We start from the raw sequence: 15,999 nt of genomic DNA on the forward strand, positions 1-15,999 counted from the left end.
CCTGTGGAATGAGCCCCCTTCTGGTTTACAGGCCCCAAGTAGGGCAGACGCACCCAGGCATTATGCTTAAGCACCTCGAGTGATACAGGGCTTGCCCTCCAGGAATACCCCTTCCATTTTTGTGCCCTCTGCTGTCACAAGGCAGAGGTCTTCTCTGTAGTGTCTATTCTCTCATCTCCCTCTACCCCCTAGGATATACCAGAAGGGCCCCAAGAGAACACTGTGGACCAGGCACGGGGGCTCACACTATAATCCCAGCACTTTGGGAGGCTGAGGCAGGCAGATCACCTGAGGTCAGAAGTTTGAGACCAGCCTGGCCAACATAGCAAAACCCTGTCTCTACTAAAGATACAAAAATTAGCCAGGCATGGTGGTGCACACCTGTAGTCCCAGCCACTCGGGAGGCTGAGGCAGGAGAATCGCTTGAACCCAGGAGGTGGAGGCTGCAGTGAGCCAAGATCATACCACTGCACTCCAGCCTGGGCGACAGAATGAGACTCCATCTCAAAAAAAAAAAAAAAAAGAGAATCTCACGTGTAGCCCAGTGTGGCTTTTCCAGGACTCAGGGAGGCTTCTGTTTGGTCCCTGATGGAATGCCAGTTGCTAGAACTTTTGGAGTTGAAGTCGCCCTTTCTTCTCATATCCTCTCACCCCAGGGACACTGCTACCACAGCAAAGTCACTCATTTTTTACAAATTATGGTTAACCACCTTGAAATCGCTCCCAGCGTGTGGGGGTGGACCTGCAGAACCTCAGAGCCCAGGCTGTCAAACCCATCTTCCAGGTTTCATTGGAACTGTGCCCAGCCTAAAGTGATAGGGCCACTCAGGACTTCTGCTCCAGTCTGGGGATGGCTTCCCCATCGAATTCCTTCTAGAGGGAACCTGACCTCTTCCATCATAGCACCCCTGGCCCTATGTGATGGTGTTTCATGGTAGGGACTCATAAATAATGGAACGAGTGTGCCCAGAGAATCACTGCTTCTGGGCCAGTTGTTTTGGGGGAGAAAAACAAAACAAAAACATGGGTTGGTTCTGTTGAAAAGCAGTTTGCTCGATATGTTTTGTCAAACGGTTGGTTGGTTCAGTAAAGTAGATTCGTATTTGTGTTGGGAGTAAGAAGTCAGTGTGATTCATTTGGCTTTTAATATGCTGTGCGCGTTCGCTTCATACTTGCTATTGAATTTTTGTGTGAATGTCTTGGCTGACCGCTTATATGGGGCAATCTGCAGAGTAATATATGTATTGATTCCGGCAGAAGCACCACATGGTTGTGCAAAAGTCTCTCAGTGATTCATAGTGGAAGGTTATCCACACACTACCTGTGTCCCTAACCCGGTGTCTTCTTGGCAGAGTAAAATTAGGGAACCTTTCGGAATTTCTCACCACATCGTTCTACACGTATCTGACTTTCCTGGATCCAGACTGTGATGAGAAGTTGTTTGATGATGCCAGCGAAGGGACTTTCAGTCCTGATAGTGATTCAGATTTGGTAGGATATCTGGAAGACACCTGTAATCAAGGTATGGCTTGAAATGCTTTTGTGGGTAGTTTGCTGAATTTATTTAAACTTTAGCATTGTGATAAAATTGCCGTAAGACTCAAATACAATGATTGATAAATAAAAACAAGGAAAAATGAAACAAAAAAGAGGCTTCTGAAACTTGCATATATTAAAATGAATAAAATGCCAGTTTAAAAACCGAAACTGCAAATGATGTCCTTGAAAGGGGGACATTTTTAAACCTAGAAGGACAAAGAGTTTCAGGAATGGGGACTTTTTTTGTTTTTTTTTTCTTCTCTTTTTTTTTTTTTTGTAATTGTTGTTGTTGTTGTTGTTGTTTGTTTTTGAGACAGGGTCTCGCTGTTGCCCAGGCTGGAGTACAGTGGCATGATCATGGCTCACTGCAGCCTCGACCTCCTGGGCTCAAGCAGTCCTCCCACCTCAGCCTCCCAAGTGGCTAAGACTATAGGCCTGCAGGGAAGCATCACCATACCCAGCTAATTGTTTTACATTTTATAGAGATGGGGTCTCCTTGTGTTGCCCTGGCTGGTCTTGAACTCCTGGGCTCTACTGATCAGCCTGCCTCGGCCTCCCAAAGTGCTGGGATTACAGGCGGGAGCCACCGTGGCTGGCCAGGAATGGGAACTTTGCACAGAATACATACATTCTGAAGACAGAAACATACTGCTTGAATTTTCAAAGGAGTGGTAAAATGATCTAGGTTTGGTTGGATATGAGTGATGAAACCCTATGGATATAACATTTCTCATTTTGAATAAGGTTTTGAGGTGATCTGTTTTTCACTTTTAGATAGTAGTTGGAATTAGGACTGGGAGTTCCATAAGGCTTAGCTCATTCATGACAAATTAAAACAAAAAGCCCAGACTTCGGCTGCTATCCTTCACGCTGTCCTTCAGGCTGTCTTACAGTTCATCTTGGGAGGACGAGATGTAAACACTCTCTTGACCGGTAGTTTTTTTTTCCTTGGATGAAGTTTTTCCAAACAGTAAACTTCTACATACATACATTATGTCTGTAAATCTCTTTTTACTCTTTGGGAGTGAGTGGGAGTGCAAATATCAACCTGCGGTCACTATTGTGCAGCCATATTTCTGCAGCTTGGTTTCATTGGCTCTTTTTCTTGCTCGTCCAATTACAGAAAGCCAAGACGAACTTGACCAGTATATCAACCACCTTCTGCAAAGCACATCGTTGAGGTCCTATCTGCCTCCTCTTTGTAAGAACACAGAAGACCGCCATGTCTTCAGTGCTATCCACTCCACGCGGGACATCCTTTCTGTGATGGCAAAAGCAAAGGGTTTGGAAGTTCCATGTATGTTATTAACTCTTTTCTGCCTGTTAAAATACCTTCTTTTATCAAAGTAATGCAGGGACATAATTTAAAAGCCAAAGAATTCTAGAAGACAACAAAATGCCCCCCACATCCTTCTACTTAGAGGTAACCACTTTCAACTCTTTTAGCTCTTCTGGTATATACATATCTCCATATTTCTCAGATAATGTGTGCATACTGCTGTCTTCACATGCATTGACTTGATTCGGTACCTGTTGACTTTTGATTATGTGGGTAAGGATTTGGCTGTCTTAAATCACCACTCTTCTGCTTCACTCCCCCTAACCCACCACGGAGTTAAAGTTTAGTTAAATCAGTATTCACTCTTTATATCATTGTATGTATGCAAATATTATTTCCAACTGAGCATTATAGTATACTCTGATTATATTCCCATTTTTACTCTTTGTTTTTTCGAAAGGTAAAGTTGCCCTGGCTTTTCATTTGCTTCGCTTTCTTTCTACATCTCCCAGTGGCCTCGCAATACAAATTTCCACAAGCTCAGTCGTATCAGCGAATCTCTCAATTCCACTGCCTTTCTTAGAGTCCACGAGTCTCCTTCTATCTGGGCTGACTGCGCTCTAGGCCTGTTGCGTATGTGTCATCCTGGGAATTTCCCTGGCTTGTCTCCTTAGTTGGATTCCCTGGTTCCTGAATCTGTTATGTTCCCCTTTCTCAATGTATTCTTCTGTTTTGGTGGAGCACATTCTAGAATAGTTTCAGTAGGTTTCAAAAAAAAAAAAAAAAGTGAAGTGGAAGAGGGCATGGTAGTGACAGCTCTCAGCTTGCTTGTTTTTGAACTGCACTGCCCTCTGCCCCCTTCTGGTTTGGTTGCCCTCAATGTCTGAGGTGCTTTTCACCCTGGGATCTTCCCTGGAGGCTTCCTTTACTTGTCTCCAGAGATGGCTCTCCTGTATTCTGTATCCCAACTCTTCTTTCTTGGTTCACCCTTACTTTGATAGAGGACATGCAGTAGTTTCCTGAGAAATAGCGCACAGTGGGTAAAATTGTTGAAACCTTGCCATTTTAAAAATGTCTACAAATGTTCCAGACCCATTTGAGAGTTTGGCTGGGTATAGAATTCTAGATGGAAAATACATTTTCTTGGCTGGGCATGATGGTTCACACCTGTAATCCCAGCACTTTGGGAGGCCGAGGCGGACAGATCACTTGAGACCAGGAGTTTGAGACTAGCCTGGCCAATATGGTGAAACACTGTCTCTACTAAAAATACAGAAATGAGCCAGGTGTGGTGGCCTGTGCCTGTAATCCCAGCTACTCGGGAGGCTGAGGCAGAAGAAGCAGTTGAACCTGGGAGGCGAAGGTTGCAGTGAGCTGAGATTGTGCCACTGCACTCCAGCCTGGGTGACAGAGCAAGACTCCGTCTCAAAGAAAAAAAAAGACAAGACATTTTTTTTGCAGATTTTGAAAGTATGACTTATTGTCTTCTTGCTATCAGTGTGTTGGTGTTGCTGTTGAGAAATCTAAACCCGGCCAGGCACAGTGGCTCATGCCTATAATCTGAGCACTCTGGGAAACTGAGGCAGGAAGATCACTTAAGTCCAGGAATTTGAGAACAGCCTGGGCAACATAGTGAGACCCCGTCTTTACAAAAAATAGAAAAATTAGGCATGGTGGCACATGCCTGTAGTCCCAGCTACTTGGGAGTCTGAGGCAGGAGGATCACTTGAGCTCAGGGAGGTTGAGGTTGCAGTGAGCTGTGATCACATCACTGCACTCCAGCCTGAGTAGCAGAACAAGACCCTGTCTCAAAAAAAAAAAAAAAAAAAGCCCATTCTTGCATTGCCATAAAGAAATACCTGAGACTGGGTAATTTATAAAGAAAAGAGGTCTAATTGGCTCAGGGTTCTGCAGGCTATACAGGAAGCATGATGCTGGCATCTACTCGGCTTCTAGGGAGGCCTTAGGAAGCTTCCAATCATGACGGAAGAAAAAAGGGGAGCAGACACTTCACATGGTGAAAATAGGAACAAAAGAGAGTGGCAGGGGAGAATGGTCACACACTTTTAAACAACCAGATCTCAGATGCCTTGTGAACTCAGAGCAAGAGCTCTCTTATCACCAAGGGGATGGCCCAAGGCATTCATGAGGGACCCACCCCCATGATCCAAACACCTCCCACCAGGCCCCACCTCCAACACTGGGGATTACATTTCAACATGAGATTGGAGTGAGGCATTCAAACCATATCAGAAATCTAAACCCATTCTGATTTTTGGTTTGTTTGTTCGAGACAAGAGTGTCACTCTGTCGCCCAGGCCGGAGTGCGGTGGCACGATCTCAGCTCACTGCATCCTCCACCTCCTGGGTTGAAGCGATTCTCCTGCCTCAGCCTCCCAAGTAGCTGGGATCACAGGCGCACACCACCACGCCAGGTTAATTTTTGTATTTTTAGTAGAGACAGGGTTTCACCTTGTTGGCCAGGCTGGTCTTGAACTCCTGACCTCAGGTGATCCACCCTCTTGGGCCTCCCAAAGTGCTGGGATTACAGGCGTGAGCCACCGTGCCCGGCTCGTTCTGATTTTTGATACTTCAAATATGAGCTCTTTTTCTCTTTGAAAGTGTTTAGGATCTTCTCTGCTCCCAGCTTCTGACATCTCAGTGCTGCACCTTAATCTCTATCTCATGTGTTTTCATCCATTGTGTTGGATACACAATGGGCCTTTCTAATCTGGAAATTTGTTTTTCAGTCCTGTAAAGTTTTCCTAAAAAGCTTCTTGACTCATTTCCTTCCCTACATTTTCTCTGTTCTTTCTTTCTGGTGTTTCTGTGATTCCAAAGTTGACTTCCTGAAGAAGACTTTATCATTTTTTTCCCTCTGTTTTCCATTTTTCTGTCTGTCCTGAGAGCCATTGTCTCAACTTTTTCTTCCATCCCCTCAATTGAGCCACTTTTGCTATCACATTTTAAATCTTTTTTCCCCAAATTGCATCTGTTTTTGTTTCATGTTTACAATATAATTTCTGGCCGGGCGCGGTGGCTCAAACCTGTAATCCCAGCACTTTGGGAGGCCGAGACGGGTGGATCACGAGGTCAGGAGATCGAGACCATCCTGGCTAACACGGTGAAACCCCGTCTCTACTAAAAAAATACAAAAAAATAGCCGGGCGAGGTGGTGGGCGCCTGTAGTCCCAGCTACTCGGGAGGCTGAGGCAGGAGAATGGCGTGAACCCGGGAGGCGGAGCTTGCAGTGAGCTGAGATCCGGCCACTGCACTCCAGCCTGGGCGACAGAGCGAGACTCCGTCTCAAAAAAAAAAAAAAAAAAAAAAAAAAAATACAATATAATTTCTTGGCCGGGCGCAGTGGCTAACGCCTGTAATCCCAATACATTGAGAAGCCGAGACAGGCGGATCACTTGAACCCAAGAGTTCCAGACCAGCCTGGGCAACATAACAAGACACTGTCTCTACAAAAAAATAAAATTAGCCAGGCGTGGTGGTGCATGCCTGTGATCCCAAGTACTTGGGAGGCTGAGGTGGGAGGATCGCATGAGTCCAGGAGGTTGAGGCTGCAGTGAGCCATGATCATGCCACTGCACTCCAGCCTGGGTGGCAGAGCGAGACCCTGTCTCAAAAAAATAATAAAAATACAGTATAATTTCTTTTTTTTGAGAGAGAGAAGGAAAAGGTCCTGTTCTGTCACCCAGGCTGAAGTGAGTGGTGCAATTACGGCTTACTGCAGCCTTCACCTCCCAGGCCCAAGTGATCCCCCTACCTTAACCTCTCAAGTAGCTGGGACCACAGGTGCATGCCACCACACCCGGGTAATTTTTATTTTTATTTTTGTGAAGACAGGGTTTCGCCATGTTGCCCAGGCTGGTCTCAAACTCCTGGCCTCAAACAATCTGCCCACCTTGGCCTCCCAAAATGCTGGGATTACAGGCATGAGCCACCATGCCTGGCAATTTCTTATTATTCTAAGAATATTAATGGCAGGGCTTTTTGTTTTGGTTTGTATATACCCTTTTTACTCTTTGAATGGTTTCCATGCCCCCAGGTCACTTTTTCCGGTTTGCTTAGGTTTCTGTCTTCCACGTGAGAGTCCTTCTTCCAATGCCCTGCTCCTCCTCACTTACCTGGTCATGAATGAGAATCTCCAAGCCCATGGGTGGGGCTTGTTGACTCAGAGTTATTTGATTTCCCAGAGATACTCTACAGTCTCTTAGTGGATTTCCTATTTCAAGGATTAGGATCTGGTTGCCTGGAGCTATATAGTTACTTATAATTCCCTTGAGGAATGTATCCAGGCCTTCAGATGTGCTATTCAGCAGCCCCCCTCTCTTTGAGCCCCTTCCTCTTTTACCCTCTTCTGAGTGACCCTCCAGTCTTCTGTCAGAGTGAGTGTGAGTGAGGTGCTCATCAAGCTGGGTGTAGTTGAAGCAGGTGTCCAGGGAGCTCACTGCTTCTCAAATAGCTTCTCTCCAACCTTCCTTGTCTTGGACACTCCTTCTAGGCCCCAGTTCCAGAAGCACATGGCGCAGCAGGCCCCAAGGACTTTTGATGAGCCTTGGGTGTAACTGACCAGCTCTCGGATTTCTCCACTGCAGACTTGGGAATTGGTTGCCTCGTATCAGCTGAATCACTTATCTTTCATCCATCAGCTTTCCCGCTTGTGAAATTCTGTTCCTGTGGTCGTCTTTCTTGTTTTTCTTCATTCTCAAGGATTTGTCTTTTTTAAAAAATACATACAGTCATGCACCACATAACTTTTGGTCAGTGGCAGACCATATATATGGCAGTGGTCCCCTAAGATGATAATGGAGCTGAAACCTTTCTGTCACCTAGTGATGTCGTAGCTGTGGTGACGTTGTAGCACCATGCACTGCTCACATGTTTGTGGTGATGCCGGTATCAACAAACCTCCTGCACTGCCAGTCGCATAAAAGTCTAGCACATACAATTATGTATGGTACATAATACTTGATAATAAGTAAGTATGTTGCTGGTTTGCATATTTACTATACTATACTTTCATCATTATTTTAGAGTGTACTCCTTTTACTTATTAAAAAAAGTTAGCTGTAAAACAGCCACAGACAGGTTCTTCAGGAGGGATTACAGGAGAAAGCATTGTTATCTTAGGAGATGACAGTTCCATGTACGTTACTGCCCCTAAAGACCTTCCAGTGGGACAAGCTGTGGAGGTGGAAGACAGTGAGATGGATGATCCTGGCCCTGTAGAGTCCTAATGTATGTGTTTGTGTTTTCATTTTTTAAAAAAAAGTTTAAGAAGTAAAATTAAACAATAGATCAAAGCTTATAGAATAAGGACATAAAGAAAATATTTTTGTGGGCCGGCGACAGTGGCTCATGCCTGTAATCCCAGCACTTTGGGAGGCCAAGGTGAGTGGATCAGGAGGTCAGGAGTTCCAGACCAACCTGGCCAACATGGTGAAACCCCGTCTCTACTAAAAATACAAAAATTAGCTGGGCGTGGAAGCGCGCGCCTATAATCCCAGCTACTCAGGAGGCTGAGGCAGGAGAATTGCTTGAATCCGGGAGGCGGAGGTTGCGGTGAGCCGAGATCGCCCCACTGCACTCTAGCCTGGGTGACAGGGTGAGACTCCATCTCAAAAAAAAAAAGAAAAAAATATATATTTTTGTACAGCTGTACAATCTGTGTTTTAAGCTGTTATTACAAAAGTCAAATTTTTAAAAATTTAGGTTTATAAAGTTACAGTAAGCTAAGTTTATTTAGTATTAAAGAACACTGTGTGATGAATTGAATGCAGTGTGAGTGTAGAGTATTTATGAAGTCTACAGCAGTGTCCAGTCATGTCCTAGGCCTTCACATTCACTCACCACTCACTTACCCAGTCACCCAGAGCAACTTGCAGTCCTGCAAACTCCGTTCATGGCAAGAGCCCTATAGAGGTGAACCACTTTTCATCTTATATACCATATTTCTTGCTCTGTCACCCAGGCTGAAGTACAGTGCCATGATCAGGGCTTCCTGCAGCCTCAATCTCCTGAGCTCAAGCGATCCTTCTGCCTCAGCCCCCCAGTAGCTGGGACTATGGGCATGCACCACCACACCCAGCTCATTGTTTTTGTTTTGTTTTGTTTTTTGAGACGGAGTTTCGTTCTTGTTGCCCAGGCTGGAGTGCAGTGGCACGATCTCAGCTCGCCATAACCTCTACCTCCTGGGTTCAAGTGATTCTCCTGCCTTAGCCTCCCCAGTAGCTGGGATTACAGGCATGTGCTATCACACCCAGCTAATTTTGTATTTTTAGTAGAGATGGGGTTTCGCCATGTTGGTCAGGCTGATCTTGAATTCCCAACCTCAGGTGATCCGCCCGCCTCAGCCTCCCAAAGTGCTGGGATTACAGGCATCAGCCACCACGCATGGCCTACCATTGTTTTTGTTTTGTTTTGTTTGTTTGTTTGTTTTAATTTTAGTAGGGATGAGGTCTCACTATGTTGCCCAGGCCAGTCTTGAACTCCTGAGCTCAAGAAATCCTCTCACTTCAGCCTCCCAAAGTGCTGGAATTACAGGCATGAGCCACCATGCCTGGCCTGTACCCTATTTCTACCATACCTTTTCTATGTTTGGACACACAAATACCATTGTGTTACAGTTACCTACAATATTCAGTACAGGAACATGTGTACAGTTTTATAGTGTAGGAGCAATAGCCTCTATCTAAACTACATATGTAGTAGCCTATACCATCTAGGTTTCTGTAAGTACACTCTATGCTGTTCATTAGTGAGGAAATTGCCTAATGACACATTTCTCAGAATGTATCCGTGTCATTAAACAATGCATGACTGTATATATTTTCTATAATGTTAGTGGAGGATTGGAAGGAATTAAAATTACGATGTGTATTCAATTCACAAGTATAACCTGGAGGTCTATAAATGCCTTTTAAATATGCATTGTCTTTACCTTGAAAACTTCCTGTTCTCCTGAGATGACATGCTATAGCCCGGAAGACAGAGATGGCTTAATGAATTAATATCGATAATGATAATATCCAGAGGTGGTTGAAAAACAAGCCCTGCTGCCTGGCAGTGGCAGAATGAAGTGCATACTGGACCGGAAGCCCAGACACCTTGATTATGGGAAGCCACCTTGGACAAATGGTCTACCCTCTCTGGGTCTCTGTTTCCTCATCTGAAAGAAAAAGAGGTCAGGCGAAATCACTTCTGAGCTTCTTTCCATTCCTGGGATGTTATATCATTTTCCCTGAATTCCAGGAGGGAAAAGCGAAATCCAGTTCTCAAAGCAAGATCTATGCCCTGCTCACTTCTTATCCCCAGATTTAGCACATGAGGTAGCTACATGATAAATTCCTGTTGAAGCTAAATACGTGATCTTTCCTTCTGTTGGTTTGTGTTAGATAGGGAGCAGCTGCCATACTTCTCAAAAGAAGTATTGGCCGGGAACGGTGGCTCACGCCTGGAATCCCAGCTCTTTGGGAGACCAAGACGGGTGGATCACCTGAGGTCAGGAGCTCAAGACCAGCCTGACCAACATAGCGAAACCCCATCTCTACTGAAATATAAAAATTAGGCCGGGCCTAGTGGCTCATGCCTGTATCCCCAGCACTTTGGGAGGCTAAGGCAGGCAGATCAGCTGAGGTCAGGAGTTCGAGATCAGCCTGACCAACATGGCGAAACCCCGTCTCTACTAAAAATACAAAATTAGCTGGGTGTGGTGGCGCATGCCTCTAATCCCAGCTACTCGGGAGGCTGAGGCAGGAGAATCACTTGAACCCGGGAGGCAGAGGTTGCAGTGAGTCGAGATCACACCAGTGCACTCCAGCCTGGGTGACAGAGTGAGACTCTGTCTCAAAAAAAAAAAAAAAAGGAGTATTTTATTGTTTTTCCTCCTCAGAATAACTGTCTTTATTCTTTTGTTTTCCAGTTGTTCCCATGACTTTGCCGACTAAAGTTCTAAGTGCCCACCGTAAATCACTGAATCTTGTTGATTCTCCTCAGCCACTCCTAGAAAAGGTAAAGTATATGGAACAGCTTTTTTTTAAAGTATGGTGTTCTACAATGCAGGATTAGTCCCCAAACTCTTTCAGATGGCTAAACTCAAAAGAAACAGCATATTTCTCGATATTCGGGACCTTTTGGTTTAGAAGCTCTGGGCTTGGATGCGAACCCAATCACTTCATTGTCTGGAATCTGACTTGTATCAATATGTACACTGAATGTGATACAAACCTTTATATTTTGCCTGTAGAAAAAAAGGCTACTACCTTGCTACCTACTCATCAAAGTCTATGTAGCCACTAGAGGAAATAGCTCACCACCTAGCCCCGCCTAACTGTTTAGCCGGCCAAGGTGGGACTACTTGTGGAACAGGGAGCAGGACTCTGTTCCTAATGGCCTTTTTAAATTTTTCTTAGACAGGGTCTTGCTGTGTCACCCAGACTGGAGTGTAGTGGTGTGATCACAGCTCCCTGCAGCATCAACCTCCAGGCTCAGGCGATCCTCCCACCTCAGCCTCCCAAACAGTTGGGACTACCAGCGTGCGCCACCATGCCCGGCTAATTTTTGTATTTTTTGTAGAGACAGGGTTTTACCATGTTGCCCACACTGGTCTGGAATTCCTGGGCTCAAGCGATCCTCTCATCTTAGCCTCCCAAAGTGCTGGGATTACAGGCGCAAGCCACTGTGCCTGGCTCCTAATGCTCTTAATGTAAGAAAAAACAGTGAAAGATTCCTTAGGATACTGTAGGAAAAAGATGGGCATAAAAAAATTTTAAAAATAAGATTCCTCAGGAGAATAAAATCTCAGGCTGTTCCATTAATTCCCACAATTTGTTATTTTATCCAGGACTCTTCCCTGATTTGACCCCACACAAATAGACTCAGTCCCTGTTGGAGAAGATTTTACCCTGATTTCAATTTTAGGTTAAAACATCCTTTTTGTGTTTAGTTTGCTTCCAAATAACTATACCATATATGCGGCATGGTGCAGAAAAAGCAGGAATAGAGGAGCGAGAGGTCACCTCCAACCCCTCCTTAGCTCTTGTGAGGGCTTTTCGGCTCTATCTAGAAGCCGCTTGACACCAGGCAGATTAAAAAGAAAAAGCATACAAAGGTGATTAGCTTTCTGGGTACATGAGGATCTTCACAAGAGAGTGAAGTCTGAAGAAGCGGTCAAAGCAAGATGCTTTCCTACTTTTTAAACAAAGAGTGATACATTTGAGAAGCTAGGACAGGACAAGGAAAATCTGGCTAGAGGCGGTTACTAGGAGATATATAGGGGGCGTGTAAAACTAGTGGAAGATAAGGGTTCCTTGGGTAAGTGCATTTATACAGGTCCATTGCTGCCTCCAGTTCCTGGGCTCTGATGATACGGGCTCTTTTCGCGCCCTAGGAGTGTACCCCTCCCAGAGGCATCTTTATGGCTTGCGCCTGCAGAAAGAGACAGGTCAGCTACCCCTTTCTGAAACTACAATTTTTCCAATGTTTTCAACTCAACACAGTCAATATACCAATCTGGCATATTTGGAGATAGCACATCCTTCACACCTTCAGCTCAATGAATGATCACCGAGCCAGTATACCTGGATCAGTGACCACCTTCTGTGCCCCCCTCCCATCTCTTTCTCTTTTTCTGGTCCAGAGATAACTGCTGTCATGATTCCTAACACCAGAGGTTAGTTCTGCTTGTCTGTGAACCTTCCATAAATAAAACTCACATATATTTTAACCTATTCAGTCCAGTCTTTTGCAAATGTTGACCAGCACAGTGATTCAATGATCAAAAATAGTAAAAGCCTATAAATAAAAAGGTACAAAAAGTCATTGAAAACTGGAGCACAGCACAGCAATAGAGTTCCAAGACCAGGTTGGTGTTTCACTTCTTGATCTTCCGAAAGTTCCATGCCTAGCCCATCTCCCTGCTTTTGGGCTCTTATATGACCAGGTTCCTGAAAGTGACTTCCAGTGGCCCAGAGATGACCATGGTGACGTGGACTGTGAGAAGCTGGTTGAGCAGCTAAAAGATTGTTCGAACCTACAGGACCAAGCAGACATTCTTTACATTCTTTATGTCATAAAGTAAGTGTCTTAGTCCATTCAGGCAGTAATAACAAAATACCATGAACAGGTTGGCTTAGGAACAGCAGAAAGGTATTTCTCACAGTTCCGGAGGCTGGGAAGTTCAAACTCAAGGCCGATTTGATGTCTGGGAAGGCCTGCTTTTTCATAGATGGCGTCTTCTCATTGCATCCTCACATGGTGGAAGGGGCAAGTGAGCTCTCTGGCGTCGTTTTTATAAGGGCACTCACCTCCTTCAGGAGGGCTCTGCCCCATGACCTGATGACCTCCCAAAGTCCCCACCTCCTAATGTCATCATTGTGGGGGTTAAGATTTCAACATAGGAATGGGGGAAAACAGACATTCAAGTCGTAGCAGTAAGTTTATGGTCTTTACTAGGCTAAGCTTTCTCAGTTCTCCTTAATTTTTTCCCTAGTATTCTTGGCCTTCTAGCCAGCCCAGGTCATGATTATATTCACCCCAGTTACCCAGGATCACCAGGAATGAGACTTCCATCCCCTTCTCTGCATACTGATGCTGGTCCCCCAGGATGAGAAGGTTATGTGAGGCCAGGAGGCCACCACGTCCTGATGTTAGGCTTCTGTTTCAAAGGATATAGGGGACCTTTGGTGGGACGTAACCCTCTCAAGTGAGACTCACAGGCACTGGGAGAGCCCAAGCGCTTTGCAAAATGCACAGTGATCTATTCCTTTTCCCAGTCTTTAAACATTCTGGACCATATTTCTGGGTTTTTCTACCTCTTGGCAGGGGTCCCAGCTGGGACACAAATCTCTCTGGACAGCACAGGGTCACCGTTCAGAACCTTCTCAGCGAGCTCTATGGGAAAGCCGGCTTGAACCAGGAGTGGGGTCTGATTCGCTACATCTCAGGCCTGCTCAGGAAGAAAGTGGAGGTCCTGGCTGAGGTCAGTGTGACTGTGCTGGCTGCACATGTGTGCTCACTAGCTTGTGTCCCCTTCTTCCCCTTGCAGTCTGCCAGTTGTACCTCTTACTTGCGAAGGAGTCCCATTCTTTAACCCACAGGTGGAGTGGGCCCTTCTCTCCTGCCTGCCCGCTGCTCCGGGAAGGCGAACAGAGGGAAGAAAATGCAAGTGGATTGGTTTTGTTCTTTCTTAGCTACGGAAAAAGGCTCGCCGGGAAATCAAATGAAAGTGCTCTGTGGCCTGGCAGCCTCTTAGAGCTCTTTTTTTAACACATCCACAGCACAGTGATCATTAATATTTATAACCCCAAGGCCAGGCAAAATCCAGAGCCGCTTTCCAAGACACTCCAGTTCAGTGTCGTGATGGTAAGATGATGGCATTTATTAGATGTGAATAATGGGGAAACGGGTAATTTAGGAATTGAATATGGTTATTAACTCTTACCATCAGTATCTTCGGACTCGTTCCTGTCTCATTTGATAGCAGGGAGTCCAATGTGTTTGCTACAGTGGATGGGCATTAAATGCCCACTGACAGGCCCTGCAGAGCTAGGCCTGGGGGTACACATTGGAGACAGAGACCACAGACACCCAGCCCTGCCTGGTTGCTTAGTCTGGGGTCTAGGTATGAATTTTTCAAATCAAGGGCAACATGGGTCATAAAGTTAAGGTAAATGTACGATCTGATTGGCATTGTCTCCTCCCCACCCCCCATCGTCTTTACCAATCTCTTTTGCGCTCTGCCTCTCACCCTTCCTCCTAACTGCGAAGGCCTGCACGGACCTGCTGTCGCACCAGAAGCAGCTCACCGTGGGCCTGCCGCCCGAGCCGCGGGAGAAGATCATCTCTGCGTAAGTCGTCAGCCTTGAGGACCTCAGGTTTGCCGGGGAGCCGTGGGGAAAACATCAGCACTTCCCAATGTTTGGAGGAGGGGCTTTTTAAAGACACTCCGTCACATGGATGCATCTAGCACAGAAAATAAGGGTGTTCCGTGGAGGGTGAGGAGGCACTGTCTCAAGACACTTCATCATGTTTGTGACACAATGCTCCTTCCTAGGCCCCTTCCCCCGGAGGAGCTCACAAAACTCATCTATGAGGCCAGCGGGCAGGACATCAGCATCGCCGTCCTCACGCAGGTCTGGGGCTGGTGTGGGAGGGGCCGGGCCACAGCCTTCCTCAGAGTGGAGGGGATCCTTCAGCCACTCACCCTGTCTCTGAAACCCTATCTCCGTGTGTGTCTGCCTCAGGAGATTGTGGTTTACCTGGCCATGTATGTCAGGGCGCAGCCCAGCCTCTTTGTGGAAATGCTGAGACTCCGGATTGGACTGATCATTCAGGTGATGGCCACGGAGCTGGCGCGGAGCCTGAACTGCTCAGGTGAGATGCCCGCACCTCCTGCAGCTCCCGCCGCACCCCACCCCAGCCACCAGGCCACGGCCTCCACTCTCAGGGGAAGCCCTGCTTAGGTTATCTCGAACTCAGCATCCAAGCCTGTGGCAAGCTCAGGCTTTACCAGCTTCTCTCATTTAGATGGAACTCCCTTCCACGTGGCACAGAGCTGAAGTTCATAAGTCAGGGAGAATGGGGCTCTGGTGATGTTGACCATTACAGCCTCAAAGGCGATGTGGAATCTTCCGCCCCGTACCTGACATCTAAGCTCCTTCCTGGATGCCCTTGCTATGAGATGTCACCCCTATTTTATAACACCTTCACGGGGCGAAACCCTACCAATTTGAATATAAAAATCCATCATGAGACATCCAATGTTGGGGATCAAACATTGTGAAAAATCATGTGTCTGAGAATTAAGCAGATTCATGATTTAAACAGCAGCATTTAGAATCCCCACGGAACAGTGCATTTCAGCCCCAAAGCAATAGTGAGGTTCTCCTGAACAGGGGGACCTGCCATGGCATCTGCTGTCACCTCCCTCCCCACCCAGGTCCACCTGACCCTACCTTTACCCGCCACCAGCCCTGTGTCTGGGACACTTACAAGATATTTGTTTTTAGGAGAAGAGGCTTCTGAAAGTTTAATGAACCTCAGCCCTTTCGATATGAAAAATCTCCTGCACCATATCCTAAGTGGGAAAGAGTTTGGCGTTGAAAGAAGTGGTAAGTCCCATGCTCCTGTTAGTGTCTTCAGGGAGCTGCCTCCTTTACATGCAGTAGACA

At 46.1% G+C, this 15,999-nt stretch overlaps 1 protein-coding gene across 5 annotated transcripts in view; it reads left to right on the plus strand.

Annotated features, from left to right (window-relative positions):
• The window catches only part of LOC105478192 (phosphorylase kinase regulatory subunit alpha 2), a 91,080-nt gene that overhangs the window by 61,840 nt on the left and 13,241 nt on the right, over window positions 1–15,999 (plus strand). For all 5 annotated transcript variants that reach the window (XM_011735273.3, XM_011735274.3, XM_011735276.3 and 2 more), the window contains exons 18-26: window positions 1,353–1,522; window positions 2,663–2,836; window positions 10,752–10,840; window positions 12,771–12,904; window positions 13,652–13,808; window positions 14,597–14,676; window positions 14,883–14,961; window positions 15,073–15,202; window positions 15,838–15,939. In XM_011735273.3, the coding sequence (XP_011733575.1) occupies window positions 1,353–1,522; window positions 2,663–2,836; window positions 10,752–10,840; window positions 12,771–12,904; window positions 13,652–13,808; window positions 14,597–14,676; window positions 14,883–14,961; window positions 15,073–15,202; window positions 15,838–15,939 (1,115 nt within the window). The remainder of the gene's footprint in view (window positions 1–1,352; window positions 1,523–2,662; window positions 2,837–10,751; window positions 10,841–12,770; window positions 12,905–13,651; window positions 13,809–14,596; window positions 14,677–14,882; window positions 14,962–15,072; window positions 15,203–15,837; window positions 15,940–15,999) is intronic.

The sequence above is a fragment of the Macaca nemestrina genome, chromosome X, assembly GCF_043159975.1.
Source record: "Macaca nemestrina isolate mMacNem1 chromosome X, mMacNem.hap1, whole genome shotgun sequence".
Lineage (NCBI taxonomy): Eukaryota > Metazoa > Chordata > Mammalia > Primates > Cercopithecidae > Macaca > Macaca nemestrina.